The 20,129-nt window shown below is 56.0% G+C and overlaps 1 protein-coding gene across 1 annotated transcript in view; it reads right to left on the bottom strand.

The window, feature by feature from the left end:
* CACNG4 (calcium voltage-gated channel auxiliary subunit gamma 4) overlaps positions 1-19,699 on the bottom strand; it is a 58,265-nt gene extending 38,566 nt beyond the window's left edge. The window contains exon 1 of the mRNA XM_044250210.1: positions 19,480-19,699. Coding sequence (XP_044106145.1) covers positions 19,480-19,699 — 220 coding nt within the window. The remainder of the gene's footprint in view (positions 1-19,479) is intronic.
* Positions 19,700-20,129: the final 430 nt, after the last annotated feature.

Genomic DNA, 20,129 nt, shown 5'->3' with positions numbered 1-20,129 from the left:
TCAAGGTGGGCCCCATGAGGGTGGGCCCTGATTTGATACGACTGACGTCTTTATAGGAAGGAAAGACACACAGACACATGTGCACAGGGAGAATGCCATGAGAAGATGAAGACAGAGATATATGAGCCAAGGAACACCACCGGCCTCCAGCAGAAGCTGGGGGAGAAGCACGGAACAGATTCTCCCTCACGTGGGCAGAAGGAACCAATTCTGCCCCGACCTTGATCTTGGACTCTGGCCCCCAGCACCGTGAGACAATGAATTTTGGCATTTAAGCCTGCCAGTGCGTGACACTTCATTATGGCGGCCCTAGCTTTTATTTCACTTAGCGAGTTTTTGAGACTCTCTGCTACAGGGAGGGAGACGTGACTAGGGTTGGGGATGGGCAGCTGCCACAGGTGAGCCTTCTAGGAAACAGAGCTGGGGTCACACCTACAGGATCCTGGGGTGCAGAGCTACCCATGTCTTGCTGACAAACATGTACCAGGCTATGTGGCTCCTCTCACCGCCCCGAGAAGTTCCCGGCTCTCCCCTGCCTCCAGGGGCTGGGGACCTCCCTAAGCTTGCCTCTCAGTGTGGGGGTCAGGAACATGATACCCAGAGCCAGACTGCCTCTGGGCGAATCCCAGGGCCAGCTCTGCCACTTGCACGCCCTGCTGCTTGGGACACTCACTGCAACTCGCTATACCTTGGTCCCCCCATCTGCAAAATGGGAAGAAATAAATAGTAAAGAGATGAGATAAGACATAAGAGCTTTGTAGAGTCTGATCCAACCTAAAGTCCCTGCTGTTCCCTGCATGCACCTGGCTCTGGCCTGTGAGCTCCACTCACAAAGCCTGCTGCTCCTCCCAGGTGTCCTGTTTTGCTTGTTGACACACTCCTCCCGGGATGGGTTCCCCTCTGCATCCCTACGGCCAGTCTGTCTCCAAGGCGGATCCCATAGCCACCTTCTCTCTCTGCTCCTAATCCAGGGTCCCTCACCCCGGTCAGGCCTTCTCCAGTACTTTCCTAGCAGGTCTCTGTGCCTCCAGCCTTGCTCCGTCTTCTGTAGGAGAGCCTCAGTGAGCTCTCAAGACACGAATCAAAACCTGGCTGCCACCCCCAGTGGAGCCCTTCACTAGCAGCCCTTGCCATGAGGGCCAAATGCAGGCTCCTGCGCACAGTGTGAAGATTCATCTCTCAAAATGGGCTCAGATGACCTATTGCCTAGAAAGATCCCTATGCCCACACCTTGTGCCTCCGAGGGCCTCCCTCTCCCCACCCTGCAGGACTCCAGCTCCTGGAAGGTGCATTTATCATCACAAATCCATAAGGAATTACAATGGATTTGGCTGTCAGGCACTAATTTCCTCTAGGAATAGAGCAGGATTCTCTTTTTCACCCAGGTAGCTCAGCAAAATGTTTGCTGAGGAGTGAATGAATGGGTGAATGAACGAAGGCATATGCCTCTGTACGGTCAGTTTCCCCTGACTGCAGACTCCTATGCATTCTGCAAGACACAGCCAATGTCACCACCTCTGGGCAGCCCTCCCTGATTTCCTCTGGCTGACAGAGGTCAGGATAGACCATGACAAGGATCCCTGCAGAGCCTGCCTCCCCATTTCAGAGCAAGCCAAGCACAGCCCCCACATTATTCAACATGGTAGCCATTACTATCTTGTTAGAACCGAGGTGAGAGCCTATCAGGCTTTGGCCCCAAGCTCTCCAGTGCCTCTTCCAAGTCCTTACTGGTGGCCACAGTCAGCGCGCTCTCTGACCGATATCTCCTGCTCCCTGCCCTAGCCACTCAGGCCTCAGACAAGCTCAAATAGAGCTGTGATGCTTACTTTCCCCTCTGCCCCACACAACTGTCCCCAAGACCTCCCCAAAGCTCACCTCCTCCGGCCTACTCAAATACCTCCCCGCAACGGGGCCCTCCCTGGCCACTCTCCTGATTTTTCTTGCTTATTGTCCTCTGAGACCATATAATCATTATGTGAATCACTGTTTTCCTCGCTGCTATGAAGGAAACTTCCCCCGCCATCTAGAACACCGCTTGGTTCAGTAGCAGGCCCTCGGTAAACATTTGCTGAATGAATGAATGACCCGAGTGCCCGGGACTCAGTCTGGGGTCTGATTTTTAAATTCTCTGTAAGTATTTGAGGGATTTGAATCGAGATTCAGAAATGCTGGTGGGGATTGGGGGGTGGGTACAGGGGGTGCGGTGAGGGCTGAAGGTACTGGCTTCCCCAGGCAGGGTAACGACAGGGCTCGGAGAGTCACAGTTGCCTGGCTGAGACCAAGAACGGTTTCAGAAAAATAAGGTCATTCTTGGCCTTGAGGCCAGACCCCCTTCACCCAAAACACGTTATGCTTCTGCTACACCTAGGGCGGGCCCTTCCTCAGCCGGTGTGCTGGGCTCAAGTGATCATCTCCATAAGGACGAGGCCTGTGTGGGGTGGGGGGAGACGGGCACTCAGCTCGTGGCCTGCCCAGTAACCAGAGCAGCCCCAGGGTGGGCTCAGACTCTGCTCAGAGGAGGTGGATACGGCATCGTGACCAGAACAGGGCCCCAACGCAAGTTCAAGTCAGACTCTGCCTTCCCGGCTCTACCGCCTTGAGGCCGATAGAGCCCACGTCCCCGTAGGGTGGCGAGAGTCCCATGAGAGACCACAGACCGGGAGACACTGCAAGGGGGGGGATCTCGTCAGCTCCCACTCACGCCGTTCACGGACACAGGAACGTCCGTCTCCTCCAGCCGGCCAAGCAGCCTCCCCAAAAGGCTGGATGCAAAAATCATAGCTGAGTGGAAGAACAGATGAGCCAAATCACTGAGTCCTTAGAATTCGGCACACGCTAGGGGCCCACATTGCCAACGAGCATTTGTGGGATTGACTAGAATTGAAGAAAATACCAGCCAGCTGGTGAGGATCGATGACAGCAAGTGAGGGCCGGTGACAGGCCACCCAGGGGTCTTTGTCACCTCAGATTTGTATTGGTCTGTTTTTAAGTTTGTTTGTTTGTTTGTTTTTAAGATTTATTGATTTATTAGAGAGAAAGTGTGAGCATGAGTACAGGAGAGGGGCAGAGGCAGAGGGAAAGAGAGAATCCCAAGCCGACTCAGCGCTGAGCACAGAGCCCGACGTGGGGCTTGATCCCATGATCCTGAGATCACCACCTGAGCCCAAGCCAAGACTCAGACGCTCAGCTGACTAAGCCACCCAGGTGCCCCTGTCTGTTTTTAATTTTTATGGATGATAGCACACAGAGAGCAATCCTGAGGGCAGCTCGATGGACATATGTCTCCCATGTCTACACTGATGCAAATACCAACCAGGTCAGGATCTGGAATGTGGTCACGCACATGCCGGGGGGCCCCCTCTCGCCCCCTTCCGGTCGGTTCTCTGCAAAGGCGAGCCATGCTACTGACTCCCATCGCATTTGGAATTGGACGGGTCCTGCGGGCACCTGAACTTGATATGAGAGGAAGCACGGAGTACAAGCAGACTCTGTGCTTCTGTCTGCTTTTGGTGAGCTGGGTGTGAGCACGTGAATGCCAGCCGCCGGAATCTGGGTGTGAAAATGCGCTGGCAGGTGGCATCCCCTGCAAAACGTGGGTTCTGGGGGTTTGAAGTGTGTGGTTAATGCCTCCTTCAAGGAGCTGTCTCCAGCAGAATGCTTTTTACCTTCTCTACCGAGAACATCCAATCTAAAGAGCCGCCTTCGGTCTGACAGCAGAATCTTTCCTCTCCGGGCTGCATGAGTCAGACTCCGAGCCCAGCATCGTGTGCTGTTCTGGTCACGACTCTGTGCCCACCTCTTCCGAGAAGCCTGCCGTGCCAGCCTGGCCTGCGGCCAGCAGCTTGCCAACCTGCGGAGCTGCATCTGTGGGACACGTCCTGCTCTCTCTTAACATCCAGCCCTCCTCCCCACCAGCAGCACAGGAGCCCAGCAGCCTGCATTTTGGCCCCTAGGTTCCTGGTGTCCCTATGGACCGTTCTGGAAATGTGTAGGACTCAGAGCCGCCCGACCACCGCTCCTCAGGGCGACTGAGGCTGCTTCTCTTTCTTGATAGGCATAGGGTAGTTTTTCCCACGGGGCTGTAGAAAGAGCTCAAGTAAGTTTCCGAGGCAGACGCCTGGGTGCACATGTTGGCCTGTGTCCAGGAGGGTGAGCCTCCCTTAGCATCTCCGCCTCCCACAAGGGAAGTGCTACCCGTGTGGTTCCGTAAAGAGGAGGGGAGCGAGCCAAGCGCCAGCACATGAGCGAGTCCCACAAATTGTAGCCATCGCTATCGTAGCTCGGCAACCAAGAGGAGGCGATGTGAAGCTAGACAGCCCGAGTCTGAAGTCTGCTGTCACCCCTTGTTGGCTCTGGAACTTCGGGCAAGTCACTGAATATATCCATGCCTCAGTTTCCCCATCTCTACAGTAGAAGCAGTGACAGTACCCACTCAGATGAGGACCAGCTAAATCCATACCTAAAGTGCTTGGGACAGTTCCTGGCACGTAGTAAGCATGATGTAAGAGTTAGCTCGCTCTCTCTCCCTTTCCCTCTGAAATATACGTGAGGAACCGATAGTTCATTAAATAACTACTTAAGTAGCATTACATCATAGCTGTTATAATGATGAGAGACCATACGGAAAGTTCTGGAAATAATACATTCAGTACCTGGTACACAGTGAGCACTCACTAGATACTCACTCTTTAAAAAAAAAAAAAATTCGTGGGTGCCTGGGTGGCTCAGTGGGTTAAGCCGCTGCCTTTGGCTCAGGTCATGATCTCAGGGTCCTGGGATCGAGTCCTGCATCGGGCTCTCTGCTCAGCGGGGAGCCTGCTTCCTTCTCTCTCTCTCTCTGCCTGCCTTGTGCTCTCTCTCTGTCAAATAAATAAATAAAATCTTAAAAAAAAAATTCGTAGTCTGGATCCTAAGCAAAGAAGTGGGCAGGGGTGTGGGGGATGGATAAGCAGGTGAGGCAGGAGGGGAACAAGGGCACCATCAGGCAGGACGGGGCTGGCCTGGGCACCTACCTGCTAGTGGGCCGCTCAACAACCCGCCTCTGAGAAGTGGGGAGGGTCTCCTCCTGCTCCGCCCACCGCCCCCAGCCCAGGGCGCTTTGCACCAGTGGGCACCCCACAGAGGCTTGTTGACCGAAAGCCAGAAATGGTCTAGAGAAAACAACCAGGTTTAAGAACAAACAAAACAAAACAAAACAAAGACGGGTAAATTTCCTTCCCGATCCTTCCGAGATGGGAGAACTAAGAGAAGACATAAGCACCGCTTCCGAGAACATGAAGGGCTTTTAAGGGCGAAGATGAGTGCTTTGTTTTGGCTTTGGGAAGGACTGAACGAGGAGGAAGAAACACACCATCAGAGGCCCAGCGATTTTTACGGAAATCAAGCCTTCTAGTCTAAGGCTGGGCATCGCAGCCACAGCCACCCGGCTGGGACCTCATGTCTGCCTCTGCAGGGCGGCTCGCACGGCTGTCTTTGCTAAGAGCACCACTACCCGCTAAAGCAGCTCTAACAAGCAAGCGTCTGGCCTCAGGAACCCCTGGGCGTTGACAGCCCAGCATCGCTGGGCATTTGAAGAATCAACTGACTCACTGCCCCGAAAAGCAGAGTGGGGTTGGTACAGGTCACAGTGGGAACTACCTTTCCTCCAGCATTTGCCATGCAAAGCCTTTTTGCAAAGAATTTACACAAATGGAATTGGCAATGGAAAAAATCTGAGACCCAAGAATGCTTTATTTGAGGGGTGTTTTTTGTTTTTTTGTTTTTTGTTTTTGTTTTTGTTTTGTGCTACGAAGCATGCGTAAACTTGCCACAGGGAGATTTTTCAGAAGAGAGAAGGGAAAAAAAAGGAAAGAAAATTCTGCTCAAACTTCACTGGATTCCTATTTCGAGAAATGTGGGCCAGTCTGGCTCAGGCAGAAAAATTCCCCCAAAGGAACATTTCATGATGCAGCTTTTATACGAAGTGCTTAGCTTTACATATGGGAGAAAAGTGTGTAGGAGCGTCTATCTGGGGTTTTATTTCTTTTTCATTTACTTTTGTGGTCAGTTTGGGTACTTTGATGGCATGAGATAGATTTCTAGGAATGCAAAGCCAGTGTGCAAATTGTGCTTGCAGGAAACAAAAATTCGCCTGTGGATAGCTCACAGAGGCTTTCATCCAGGAATCAATTTGGTTATAAGTCAGGGATGGCCTGTAATAAAACACTGACAAAAGGTGACTGGGCGTGATGCCGGGGAGCATGCTCCTGGAGGCATTTAAGAATAAAGAGAAAAAACACCATTAACACTGAATGAACCTACACACCCATTCATCTCTCTGAGGATGAGAGATGGGCCCTGGTGCTTTTTATTTACGTACTTATTTTTAAAGATTTTATTTACTTCAGAGAAAGAGAGAGGGATTACAGAAGGAGAGGAAGAAGCAGACTCCCTGTTGAGCAGAGAGCCTGATGGGGGGCTTGATCCCAGGACCTTGAATATGACCTGAGCTAAAGGGAGATACTTAACTGACTAAACCACCTAGGCGACCCCCTGGTGCTTTTTAAATTTAAATATCAGGTTTCTAAATCCCAACTCCCCAGTATAAGAGAAAATCTGAAAAAGATAGAAGGGGAGTAAAGAAATCATGCATAGTACCCACGACCACCATTTTAACATGTTGGTGAATTTCCTTCCAATTTTTTTTTCCTTTTTTTTCTGGCCGCATAGAATAATCATACCATATTCCCATCTATTTTGTACCAGATGACCTTTAGAGGTTCCACATCTATGGGTTTTTGACTCACTCAATTTGCTACTTAATAGAATTCTTCCCATGTTTAATAAACCTTCTAATAATCACAGACTTAAGATAATACATTTTTATCTCGTAAGTGCCTCAAGAACTTTCAAAAGTCTGCCTTGAAGAAGATGCAGGAGAGGGTCTGTGTGATTTGAATATGGCACACTGCAAAGGGAAAGGGGAAGAGATGGGGTATGAGGCAGAAAGCGAGAGAGGGAGGGAGGTTGGGGGGGAGGGAAGGAGGAGGGAAGATGGCGGGAGGGGAGGAAGAACAAGACACGCTGGTTGGGTAGGAAGCTCATGGAAGGAGACCTAGTGGTTGGCTGGGTGGGTTGTGGTGATGTGGGACAGTGGGAGTTGGTCTCAACCCCAACCAGGACCCTTGGGACACAGCCACCCAGTGGGGAGAGGAACTGACCAGTGTGAAGGTGGGAGACAGGCCAGGGGCCAGAAGACAACTCTTGGAAAGACTGAACCTCAGGGGCCACGGGCCACAAAGGGCCACCAAGGCGGAAGAAGGGGGACCCCGCACATGGCTAAGCAAACGGGACTCTTCACCCACCAGGCATCTGGCCTTGACTCCCACGCAGGAATCCGTGGGCAGAAAGACAACAAAAGCTATTTTTCAGGCAAGAGGAGTTGGACATCAGGAAAAATCAGAGCCCCTTTGTATGACATGCCAAATTGCTGAAGCGAGAAAACGTCTCGGGCGAGGGCTCAGATGCGAGCCGGGAAGAGCGCGCTCGCCCAGGGGAACCCGGCCGTCAATGTGCGCTTGTTATCGGGGCTTTTCAGAGCGAGGGCCGGAAGCAAGCGCGGGCCGTCCTCCCCCCTCCGTGTGGCAGAGATGAGCTGGTGACACGGCCTTGGCCGGACTGTCTGGCCCCTGGAAGGGAGCCTGGGTGTCCTGAAATGTCCCCTGGGAGCCTTCAGGGATCTGGGCGCTCTCCGTTGCTTGTGGTTTGGGCTGGGGGCTCGCCAGAGACTCCCTTCCTCTGAGACCCATCCTTCCAGGTGGGACCCCTTCCCGCTGCCCCCACGTGCTGGGCATTCTCTGGGTTAGTAAAGGACAGTAACTCCAGGGCACTGGACCCTTTATTCAGAGCAGAAGGACACTTGGGAGAGGTTATGCTGTTTACGGGATCCAATGCAAAGTGGAAATACAGATCCTCTTGTTCAAAAATGATTAAGAATTATAAGATGGTGAAAGCAGAACACCCAACACTCAGGGGTCCTAACTGCACACGCCCCCAGCCCGTCAATACAGTGACAAGAGTCACTTTGCAGCCTTTGCACATGGCCTGTGACTGGGGTCTGGATTTTTCTAGGATGGTTTTGATTTTAAATTGTCTGATCTCTCCCCTGCCCTGCCACTTCCTCAAACAAACTGTGCATGGCAACATTTCAGGATCCCAGTAACGTCTCCTATATTACCTCTTATACCTTCTACAACAATAGAAAACCTGTTGTTTTTTTTGTCTGGTTTTGGTTCAGAAAGTACAAATGCCACAGGGCCATTGGTCCCGTCGGGGAACTGAAGGCACTCGGGTTCATGTTCATGACCTGACACGTCATCACAAGGGGAAACTGTTTTCATCCATCTGGCAGATGACTCCCGCACCTGTGTCCCCAGGTCTGCCCTGCCTCCTCCCTTAGCGAGGGGTGGTCCCCCCACCCTATGCACTCAGCCCACCCGAAGTCCAGCTCTCCTATCTCCAGTCCCCCTAGACCACTCCCGCTTGGTGCTGTGTCTTGGGGAATGGCTCCCTGGGGGTGTCTATCATGCTATCCCATTTTACAGATGAGAAAACTGAGCCTCAGAGCAGCTGGGGGAGTTTGCCCAAGCTCGCAGGGAAAGCAGGGTAGAGCAGGATTCAAATGCACGTCTCTTTGTCCAGGCCTCATGCTATCAACCATCACATGGGCTTGGTTCAGATACATCTTCCCTGACACTTTTTCTGGAAAATGAAACGTCTGATGGGAGAGATCAGAGAGGTGTGTGGGGCCCCATCTGCAGGGTTTCGTAGACCAGGGAGTGGGCCTGACTTGATCACAGACAGGTTGTGGTCCCACTGAAATCTGTCAAGCTGGGGAGTGATGTCATCTGATTATATATATTTTTTCTTAAACATTTTATTTATTTATTTGACAGACAGAGATCACAAGTAGGCAGAAAGGCAGACGGGGGCAGGGGGGGGGAGTAGGCTCCCTGCTGAGTGGAGAACCCGATGTGGGGCTTGATCCCAGGACCATGAGATCATGACCTGAGCTGAAAGCAGAGGCTTTAACCCACTGAGCCACCCAGGTGTCCCCTGATTATATTTTTATAAGAACTTTCTGGCTATGAGTGAAGGGCTGGCATGGGGTGGGGGGCAGGAGAGAAATCAGGGACATGGGTCAGGACCCTGCTTGGGGCATCAGGGCAAGAGATGGCAGAGGCTGGGAGCCAGGTGGGGAGAAGGGGCAGGGAAGCAGCGGGTGTGTTCTGGGGGGCGGAAAGCTGGCAGGGTTAGGGGAGCTCCCGCAGGAAAGCGGCTCTCGTCTGGCCTCTGTGGTGGCCAGCACGGTGCTGGACCCAGAGCAGGCTCACAGTGTTTGCTGGAGGTTGAGCTAAGCACCCAGTGGGTGGGAGAGGAGTCGTGACCGATTGTCCTGAGGAGAGACCACGCTGGCCAGCAGCAGCTCATGTGATATGGGAGGCTGCTGCCCACATACGCTTCCTTGCTAAGGTGTAGGTGCAAAGGTCCTGTCCCCTCTGCAGTGCCTCCGTGGGAGCGGCCATGGCCTTGCCAGCACCTTCCCACTGCATAGTCCCATAACCCCAGTGGGGGACAGTGGACAAAAGGAGGATGCAGGGAAGAGGAAAGGAGTAAGGAGGGAGAGAGGAGGGATGGAGAGGGAGAGAGAGAGAGGAGGGGTGAGGAGATAAAGGGATGGAGGACAGAGGCAAGGAGGGAGGGAAGGGCAGGTACCACTTGCCAATTGGCCAAACAAGCAAACCGAGGCTCTGCGAGGTCGAGGGACAAGCAGAAGGCGGTTCAGATAGTCAGTGGCAGGGTTGGGATCAGGCCATAGGTCTCCTGACCCCCGTTCTGACGTTTCCACAGCCCAGCATCCGGTCCTCCTCTGTCACAGCCCAGATCCCGTCACACAGGAGTTCACAGCGACAGCCTCAGTGCCAGGAAATGTGATGCAGGGACTCTCAGCCCGGGTGGCTGCCATCGCCGCTCTGGGCACTGCCTTGGTGCTAGACCTTATTTCAACTCCTAATGGAGAGCCCTTGGGTTCTGATTTTATGGTTCACAGAAGCCACTCGAGAAGTTCTGCCTCAAGAAGTGATGACACGGGGACTCCTGGGTGGCTCAGTTGGTTAAGCCACTGCCTTCAGCTCGGGTCATGATCCCAGGGTCCTGGGGTCGAGTCCCACATCGGGCTCCTCGGTGGGGAGCCTGCTTCTCTCTCTGCCTCTGCCTACTTGTGCACTGTCTTTCTCTCTCTCTCTGACAAATAAATAAATAAATAAAATATTAAAAAAAAAAAAAAAAAAAAGAGGTGATGACACGGCACCATGTTCTCCACTGGCCCGAACATCCCCGGAGAAGCTCCCGGTCTTCCTGTCCCAGACGCTGGGGGCCAGTGAGCTGACCCGGGGCCCCGCTCAAGCCCGCTGCAAACGCGGAACAACTTCGTTCTTCTGGGGAAATTTCCAAGGTTCCGGGAACATGGAACCAGGGAGAAGGTAATCCTGCCTTGAATATACCTACAAGATGCCAGGCGCCTCGGAGGTAATTTTGCACAAAACCCTTTGCATATAACCGTGAGGTTTTCTCACAAAACCTTCCCAGCGACCCCAGGGGCTATCCCACCGTGAAGGGACTGGTGTTTGGCCGGGGGTTAGGTACCTTGATGAGTGCCCGTCCGGACTCAAGCCCACGTCTGTACGACTTCAGGGCTGGGTGTACGGTGCTTCCCTGTGGGCTAGTGGGGGCTGGGAGAGTGAGCTGCCGTGGGCATCTAGTCCTGCCGTGCTCCCCTGGGGCCAGTGGGTGACGGAGACAGCGAGGGCAGATGAGCCGGGGAAGCTGACTGGCCTTAGCTAATGGGTTTTCTCCCAGGCTCTGGAGCTGGGCTTGGGTCAAAAAGTCCCTGTGGTCTTTCCACACTCTCAGAGACGGGACAATGGCCAGGGAGGAGGAGGGACACCTAACCAGCTCTTGGGAGGACCTCTGCCTCTGTGGGCTTGGGGTGGTGGGAGGCACAGAAGGGTGGATGTCGGCAGGAAGGATCTGGCTTCGGGTGTGCAATCCTTGGAAGTGGGGGAGGGGCGGGAGAGGCAGGGGAAGGGTGAGGGCAGCTCCGGGTTACAAGCTTTGCTGGCTGGTTGGCTGGTTTCTTAGGGGAGGTTGGCTTGAAGGACCTTGGAGGTCGGGGAGAGGGGTGGAAGTGAGGTGACAGATCCTGATGTTTAGGGGAGCAAAATAATCAGATTACTCTTCGGACCCAGCATCCCCAACAGGGTGGCTCCCAGGCCCCATCCCGGCTCCAGGAAAGCGGGAGGGTAGGGGGAACCAACGTCAGGCATGGCTGAGTATGGTGTCACAGTCTGTCATCTCTGAGCTGGCAGAGTCCTCCAGGGGCAGGACCGTCTGCTTTGCAAAAACCCCGGAGCTTCCCTTGGAGGGTCATCGGGCCGCAGCCCTGTCCTGCCACTGCAGAGAAATCACAGAGCGCGTGAAATGCAAAGGGGCATTTCTACACCCGGGAACCTGCTGGGAAACTCCTGAGTCCTCCCCAGGGTTGTCCTAACAAGCATTCCGTTTGGGGAGCACTGGGCACGTTCACATTTGTTGCTTCATTATCTTATTTTCCAGGTAACCTGCCCCAAGCAGCACAGTTACCTGGGAAAGCCGGGATTTGAACTGAAAACCTGGCCTCCTGCCTCGCCACCCCCCCAACCCCCACCATGTTGCCTTTTCAACAGAGTCTTCTTTAATGTGATAAAAGGAGGCAGGGAATACTTTGCTCCCAGGCCTCCGTATCAGAGACTTCTCTCCAGCAGAGATCTCCTCTACCATGTGCATACTGGCCACCCCATGTTTGGTCTTGCTCTCCTTCTGTCCCCAGCCCCGGGAAGCTCAGGGACCAGCGGTGGCCCAGCTCCAGCAACACGGCCAGCCTTTGCGGCGTGCTTTTTGTGTGCTAATCGGACTCAACCATCCCCTTATTTTCCTGCTCTTGTTTCTACTTCTGACCCAATGTCTCCTCCACTTTTTTTTTTTTTAGATCGGGTCCCTTTCTTCCTTTCTCTCTTTTTTGGTTGGAGGGAGAAGAACTAAAGAAGTAAAATCGTATGATATCATTTTCACAGCTTTGAAAGGTTTTCACCTAAAGAAATTGTTATGTTTGAAAAGGAATGTCCTTCGTCTGGTACCACGTCCTGACTCTCAGTTCAGAAGAGACAGTCTCATCCGTACCCTCTGAGCGCCAGGGGGGTAAAGAGAAGGATTGCGAGGGGTATGGAGCGGGGGTCTTGGGCATGGCCCTGGGGTTAGAACCAGCGTGTTCTCTTACTGACCCCGATTTCAGGGATCTGGCCAGTGCTCACGTGTCCTTACCGGAGGCCAGGGGCTGCTGCTCTGAGTGTGTGTTTGTGGGTTAATTGTGATGGAGCTGATGAGCTGTGGCAGAGGAAGGCCCAGAGGGAGTGAGTTCCCTTCATCTCCCTGCGTTTCTTGCTGCCTAGTGCCCAGCCTCTGCCCCCATGCCCGCCTGAGGGAAGGCTATGCCCAGCGAGCCCTAACCAGGCAGTTCCCACACCCCCTTCTGCCCCAGGTCTTTACCAACAAGCCATGTGACCTTGGACGAGTCACTTTGCCTCCTTGGCCTTGGGTTTCCTTTGCTTGCAGAGTGTGAGGCTCGGGCCCCATGGGCAGGTCCCATCTCTAGTGTGGACACACGCTGGGGTGTCACAGGCAGGGGTGAGCTGGGTCCCCTGTAAGTCATTACTCTTAAGAAGGGAATAGAAGTGACCCCTTCTGCCACCAGTCACCTAAAGCAGATGCCACCTCATTCTATCTGTACATATGGTTTCTTGAAGGAATGAGACAAGAGTGGGGATCCTACCAGCTGCCAGGAACCAGGTCCGCCCCAGCCCCCAACCTAAAGGCTGACTCCCTTAGAGCAGTGGTTCTCCACAGGGGCTTGATTTCGCCTTCCCCACTCTGCCCCCCACCCCACCATGCCCAGGGGACACTGGGCAACGTCTGGGAGTATTTTGGTTATCAGAACTGGGCAGCAGAGGGATGCTCCTGGCTTCTGGTGGGGAGAAGCCAGAGACGCCATTGAACTGCCTACAGCCTACAGGACAGTCCCCGCCATCAAGAAGGACCCAGCCCCAAATGTCGCTGTCCTGACGTCGAGAAACCCTGTCCCGGGTGACGGGCAATTGATGATGAATCCAAACACTCGGGCCCGTGATGCCATAGCGTGGTCCTCCTGAGTTACCCTCCTCGGGACTTCCCAGCATGACTTCCAGTGGAGGGCATGTTGGGTGGTCGCGCCAAACCCTGGAACCCCCATGGGTACATGCTTGATTTCCCTTCCTGTTCCTGCTCCTTCCTCCGTGTTCCCCACTCGGCCATGGCCGTGCCGTCTCGCAGCTGCCATAGCTCCAGATCCAGGAGTCAATCCAGGCAGTCAGCCTTGACTCCTCACCTCCCCTTGCCCATCCTTCTCTCCACTTCTCCCCACCTCTGCTGCCACCAGTTAGCCCCAAGACTCCATTCGGGTCCCCGGCAGTGAGGACCAGACTGGTGGCCTCCCTTGCCTTCCAGAGTCTCCACTCCCCATGTGCAGCTGAAGACTCTTCTAAAACCATAAGTCAGGTCAATTTACTCCCCAGCCCCAAACTCCTCAAAGCATCGATCTTGATCCTGACCTCCAGAAGCCTCTCGAGGACCCCCACGCGGTGCTGGAGCCCTGCCCGGCCTTTCCTGCCTCAGAGCCTCAGCCTGCCTTTTCCTCTTCCTGGAAGGTTTTCCTTCTTCCTCCGGACCTCTGGCAGCTCTTCCCTGTCCCCTTGACCGATGGCAACCCTCCCCAGCCTCTCCCAGGACACCCCCACTCTGCGTCCATCCTAACCCTCATCGATGCCTGGAAGCATCAGCTACCCCATGAGAATGTTGGCTCCGGGAGAGCAGGGACCGAGTCTGTCCCGTCCGCCGTGTGACGGAGAGCCTCACGCGCCTGACACAGAGCAGGTACTCGGCGAGCGTGTGTGGAATGAGAATAAGTGAATGGATTGGATGAATGAATGAATAAAAAGAAGCAGGCCCGGCAGATTGGTGCCTTAGAGCCTTTCTGCGTGTGTGTCTTAGCCGAAAAAAAGGTCAAGAGTCACTGAACCAAGTAATCTCAGAGGTTCTTCTGACCAGAGGAGCCCTGCCCCCCATCCCCCTGCTGGCCCGTGTGTGGAAGCCTCATGAACCTGATTCAACCTGGAGGCTGGGGGCAGGGGGCTCTCTGGGGCTTGTATAGCTGAAAGCCAGAAATGGGAGGAAAGTTCCAGACCAGCTAGGCCCCTCCCTTCAGGCCCACCAGGCCCTCTTCCGCAGTTCTGGTTTGGCTCTGCCGTTCTTTGCCTCCCTCGCCTTCTGAGACTCTGGGTTTGATGACCCGAGGTCTCTTCTGCTGCATTTCTGTGACTACAGCCCCAAAATCTCGAGTCTCTGCATCTGAAGAGACTGACCCAGGAGATTTATTTTAAAGAGTTTCTGCACTCCCACTGAGCCTCTCTGAAGCCCCTCACAGGGGGGGTTCCTCCAAAGCCGGCTCTGTGGTGAGGTCCTTAAATCAGACCCCGGGGATCCCCAGCCTCTCCTCACTAAGTCAGCGGGTCCAGTTCAAAGGAGCTGGTTTTTTCTTACAAGAAGAGAGAAAGCAGCAAAGAACAAAGCAGGACATTAAGGGAAGGTAGACAGGAGAAGGGGCTGCCAGGGCCCCTTCCTGAGTGGCTAGAGAGTGAGCCCCGGTGAGGAAGCAGGCACAGGAAGGGAGAACAGCCCTCTACCAGACCGAATGCTGGTGTCCTTCTGAAATTCCTATATGTTGACAAAATTTGTATAGGTTGACGCTCTAACCCCCTGGGGTACTTGGCAGTGGGGCTCTGGAGGTGGTGACTAGGTTTAGATGAGGTCTGAGGTGGTGGTCGGGGTGTGGGGGTTCCTCATGATGGGATTAATGCCCTTATAAGGAGAGAGCAGAGAGCTCACACTCCTCCCTGTGAGGACGCGGTGAGAAGGGGGCTACCTGCAAGCCAAGAGCCAAATTGGCTGGCACTTGATCTTGGCTTTCCAGCCTCCAGAACTCTAAGAAATAAATGTTGCTTAAGCCAACGGGATAAGACAACACCCTCACTCGCCCCTTCCCAAATCTGTGTGGTTCAAATAAAAGACATCCTCTGGTTGGTGGAAAGCGGGCTCATCTTTTCAGACAGAAGACATTCTACAGCACTCAAGAGCTCTGACCATCGGAAGCCTCATCTTCCACATCTATGAAAGGCAGGTAATTAATATTTGCCTTGAACTATGGTTGACAATTACAGAAACTTACGGAGTCCTGCACGGAGGTCTTCACCAAGTGATGGCCATCTTCATCAACACCAGAGGGCAAAGGAGAGCCGGTGGGTGAGGTGACTAGCTGAGGGAGACCTGCTCTGGCTACTGTCCCCCACCCGGGCTTGACTGGACAGGCTGCCTGTGAGTTTTCGCAAGAGAAAATGAAAGCAAACACAGACAGGAAAAGTTCCCAGCGCAGTGCCTGGGAGTGGAGTGGGTGTGGAACGGACGTTATTTGAATCAAAACGTCTCTGAATGGTCCTATGTTGGGAGTGTGGTAAGGCAGAGCTTCCCAGCACCTGCCTGGAAAGGGTTCCTAGTGTCCTGGAGGAGGAAGCCCCGCCCCTCCCGCAACTGGGCGGGGCCTGGGCGGGCTGAAGCCCCTGGCTAGTCCCCGAGAGTTGTCTTCTCGCTCCCCTGGCCCCGGGGTGCAGTACTAACAGTTTCTTTTTCTTTGTGTTCCATAACGTGAATGAAGTTTGGGTTTACTGGGTGAGAGGCTTTGCTCGGGTGAGGGAGGTGGGTCCCTCACGGACCCTGACCTCCAGCGGCCCCCGCGGACACTCCGGAACTAAGAGCAGGCGTGGGGACTTTCCCAGGACACAGTGCACGCTCCCTAATGCTTGCTTACATTCCATACCTTGCCTAATTGCAAGACGCATTAGAGATTGAGCAAATGCTGGTTGGTGATACCTACGAGGGAAAAGTCCACAAAGATTTAGGACTTCTTTCCCGTGTCCCCAGCATTGGGCTGAGTGTCACCAAAGACACAAAGAAAGAATGAGGTGGGCTTGGGAAGGAAGGGAGCAGGAGGCCGATAGTGATGGGGATGGTCTAGTCCAGAACGTGGTAGAAGAAGAGAGAGACAGAAACAGAGACAGAGGCAGAAATAGACAAAGAGAGAAGAGAAGGGGAGGGGAGGAGAGAGGGGAGAGGGGAGGGAAGGGGAGGGGAGGGGAGGGGAGAAAGAGTATGTTATGCAATTTGGGCATCACTTGTACATTCTCACTTCTGAATGCCTTCATGCTGCTGTCAGCCCAACCTCAGAGCTAGGCTCCACTGGGTAGTCAAGTACTTGGTTCTATTTTTAATGGCAACCCAGAAGCTGTTTGGGAAAGGGCAGGATGACATGGTGGGAAGAGCTTTGTAGTGAGACAAAGGCTCAAATCTGGCCCAGCAGCCTCCTACCTGGGTGCCTCCGGGCAAGTGCCTCACCCTCTCTGAGCCTCTGTACCCTCAGCTGCCTGCGGGGATGCAGACAGCATCCTCTTGGGGCTGTTGTGAACGTGCTGTGGGCTAACATGCACAGGCTCCAAGCGCTTGTCCGGTAGAGAGGATCTGGGGGGGGGGGTGTGTGCAGAAAGAGGCTGGGGTGACGACAGCACTGCCTGGCTGGGGGCGGGCCTGTCCGACTGCTGGGATGCCTTCAGTAAGCAGAGGGCTCGGCTCTCCGGTCCCCGCTGCATCATTGACGGGAGACAACCAGGAAATGGAATCACTGTCGCCAGCAAACCCTCAGTCACAACCAGTGTTTTGTTAGTGGCCCTGCTCCAATATTTCTCTAGGTTCAGCCCAGAGGCTTGATCTTTTCTTTTCTCTCCGCGCCCCCCCCCCCATGTAAAGCTTTGGGAGCACTTGGCTAGAGAACAGGTGGAAATCATGCCTTTTACACACAAAGCCAACACTGGGGGGGGGCAGGTCCCCAGGGAGGGGCATGGGATGGCTGTGCTGCCTGGGTCCCCGCCTGGACCCTCTCTAGCAGGTGGAGGCCTCACAGATGTCAGGTGATTGTGCTTCCCCGAGGTGAGCCAGCAGTTTCCACCCAGGTCCAGGGAAGGATGATACTAGCCACAACAAGGAATCCTGAACCAGCTCTCCTGGTCCTGGGTTGGTCTGAGGGTGGTCCAGCCCTTGGATGTGGCCTGGTTTGGCCCTCAGAACCCCTGAGCTCATGGGTGGGTGGGTGGGTGGGGAATGACAGAGGCAGCTCAGTTCTTATGGTGAAGTCCCCCAGATGGCAATTCCCCACCCTCCCTCCGCCAGCGGAGCCAGCTGCCCAGATCGGCTTGGGGCTCTCTTGATGAACACCGAGTGCAAACGGCTCGAGGCAGCTGGCAAGATGCTAAGTGCAGCATCAATCCTAATTAGGATGAGGAATTAATAAAGGAGGCATTCGAGCCGCTCTGCAGAGGCCGGGCTCGCCGCTGTGGAGGAGTTAGTTCCGATTCCCACTGGGAAACTGGGAGGCTTGGGGTCCACGGGTGCCTTTGGGTGATGACAGCGGCATGACTTACTGTGCCCCCCAGAGCCTCTGTGAGGGAGAACATGGGGGCTCTGCGGCCCCTGTTCTGTGTCTAATTCAGGTGCCGTGGCAGGTAGTGACGTGGGTACATTCTCCAGATGAGAAGAGTAGGTGTTTGTGATCTGAGCAATTGCACACCAGAAATGATGTTTTTCAAAAGAAAAGAGGAGGGTGTGATCGTGGGCCCACTGATCCTTTGTGTGGCTTGCTTCCCAAACGACTGATTGCACCTATGCCCGCTCCTCCAAGACTCCACTTAGCCCTGGCACTAAACTCCAAATTGCAAAGGGCAAGGCAGCCGCGTCTGGGAGAGGGTGTGGGGGGCAGAGGTGGGCAGGATTCCCGCGAGGGCAGGTCTAGGAGGAGGGGAAAGGGAGCAAGTTCAGCCTCCCCGAGCCGACCCAGCTCTACAAAGCCTCTTTTTATATGACTCCAAATGCGGCCAGAAAAAGGGCCATCTCTTTAAGAGCTTCCTACCAACCTCCACCAAGCTCCAAACCCGCTAAACTATTTGCAGGGGCTGTAACTGCAGTAAGGAAGGCTGGGTGTGTGGGAGAACTCCCCGAACGACGGAAGGGCGGAGTTAACACACGGGAAAAGGTTACAGAAAAAGAAAGAGGAAACTCTGTCCAAGGATATCGGAAAGGAACGCTCCGCCAACTTCCCCCATCCCTTTTCTGATCTGAAAGCCAAGACCAAAGCGGCAGTCCCCGTTCACAACCTGGCTGGGACCAGACCGCCCTTCCACAGCCACCTGTTAGTTCCCGTTCCGCAGCGGGGCGGGCGGGAGGCGCTGAAGTCGGGCGCATTTTGCCATTGGAGGCGTCCGGGCCCCTCCCGCAGAGGGAGCGGTCCCCTTGGTCCCGGGACACCCAATCCCGGCCCCCAGCGGCATTCCAACCTTGCAACACCTACTTCACGCCCCCCTCGCGCATCCGTGGGGCGCCGCGCCCGCCCCTCTTGCACCGACGGGGCGGCCACGCCCCTCCCAGGCAGTTGTTGGTCCGCGGGTAGCCCCTGCGCACTCTGGCGTGCTGCCGAGGTCTCCCGCAGCCTCCCTGCCGAGGGACCGCGACGAACGACTTGCTCCCCTAGTCTGGGGTGGGGGGCAGCCTCGGTGACGCACCCCTCCCTCCCCACCGAGCAGGGAGCAGCGGGCCGGGGCCCCGTGGAGGAGTAGGCGGCGGAGCAGGGTCTGGGCGGCGTCAGGCTCCGGCGACCCAGGCCGCCCAGAGCCGCTCGGAGCACAGCCCCCACCCCCACCCCTCGGTCCGGGCCTGGAGCTAGCGAGGAGCGGCCCCAGCGCTCCCCGCCCCCGGCCGGCCCCGCCCCAGGATGGCCAGTTCCCATAGCAATCGCACAGACACCGGTTGCCAAGCAACCCCTCCCCCTCCTCCCTCCCCTCCTCTCTGGTCCTCTCCCCCCAACTCCAGCCTCCTCCCGCCCCCACGCCATCCTCCACCTCCCCCGGGGGCTCCGGCGCGGCCCCTCGGGATCGCTCCGGTCTCGGGCTGCACGCGCGCCCGTGTGAGTTTCCGTGTGTTTCATTGTGTCTGTGTGCGAGGGGGTGTGCTTGTGCGTGGAGTTTGTGGGATCGGCTTGAGGGACCCCGAGCTGGTGCACAGCTGGCCGCGAGGGGACCCGCCCGCTCGCTCCGGCTCCTTTGTGTGTCGCGCGGAGCCAGTGCCGCGCCCACCCCCTTCCCGGCCGGCACCCCGCGCAGGGTGTGCGTGTGCGTGTGTGTGTGTCGGGAGGTGGGTGGGTGCCGCGGCCGGCCGTACCTTCGATGCAGCACACCCGCCACAGCCCCGAGTGGGTGAGGTCGCCGCGGGCGCGGCGGGGCGCGGGCCCGTCGTCCATGGTCAGGTTGGTGCCGTTGCAGATGTGCGCGCTGGAGTAGAGCCAGTAGTCGGTGCCGATGGCGATGGCCATGAGCGAGAAGGCGGCGAAGGCTCCGGCCGTGGTCAGCAGCATCTGCAGCCCGCGGTCGCATCGCACCATGGTGGGCGCCTCATAGTCCGCCGCCCGCCGGCCCGGCCCGCCGCGCCCGCCCGCCCTCCTCCCTCCGCGCGCCGCTCCGGGGGCGCCCGGGCTGGGGGGCCGAGGGCCGGGGGGCGGCGCCGCGCAGCGCGCTCCGACCCCGCGCCCCGGGCGTGCCTGCGCTGGGGCCCCGCCGGGGCTCAAACTCCGAGGCGCGGCGGCGAGTGAGGGCTGCGCGGGCCGCCGGGCGGGCTGGCGGCGGAGGCCGGGGGCTCCTCCCTCTCGGCCCGCCCTCCCGGCTCGGCCCGCGCCTCCGCCCCGCGCCCTCCGCGCCTCCGCCCGCCGCCGCCGCGCTCCGGGCCCGCGCCCCGCTCCTTTCGGCGCCGCCCCTCGCGCCTCGGTCCCCGCCCGGCTTTGCGCTCCCCTCTCGGCCCCTCTCCCCCGGCCCGGA

Source organism: Neovison vison, chromosome 5, assembly GCF_020171115.1.
Source record: "Neovison vison isolate M4711 chromosome 5, ASM_NN_V1, whole genome shotgun sequence".
In the NCBI taxonomy this organism is placed as follows: domain Eukaryota; kingdom Metazoa; phylum Chordata; class Mammalia; order Carnivora; family Mustelidae; genus Neogale; species Neogale vison.
Note: the sequence above shows the minus strand (reverse complement) of the source record. Positions and strands in the feature narration are given on the sequence as shown.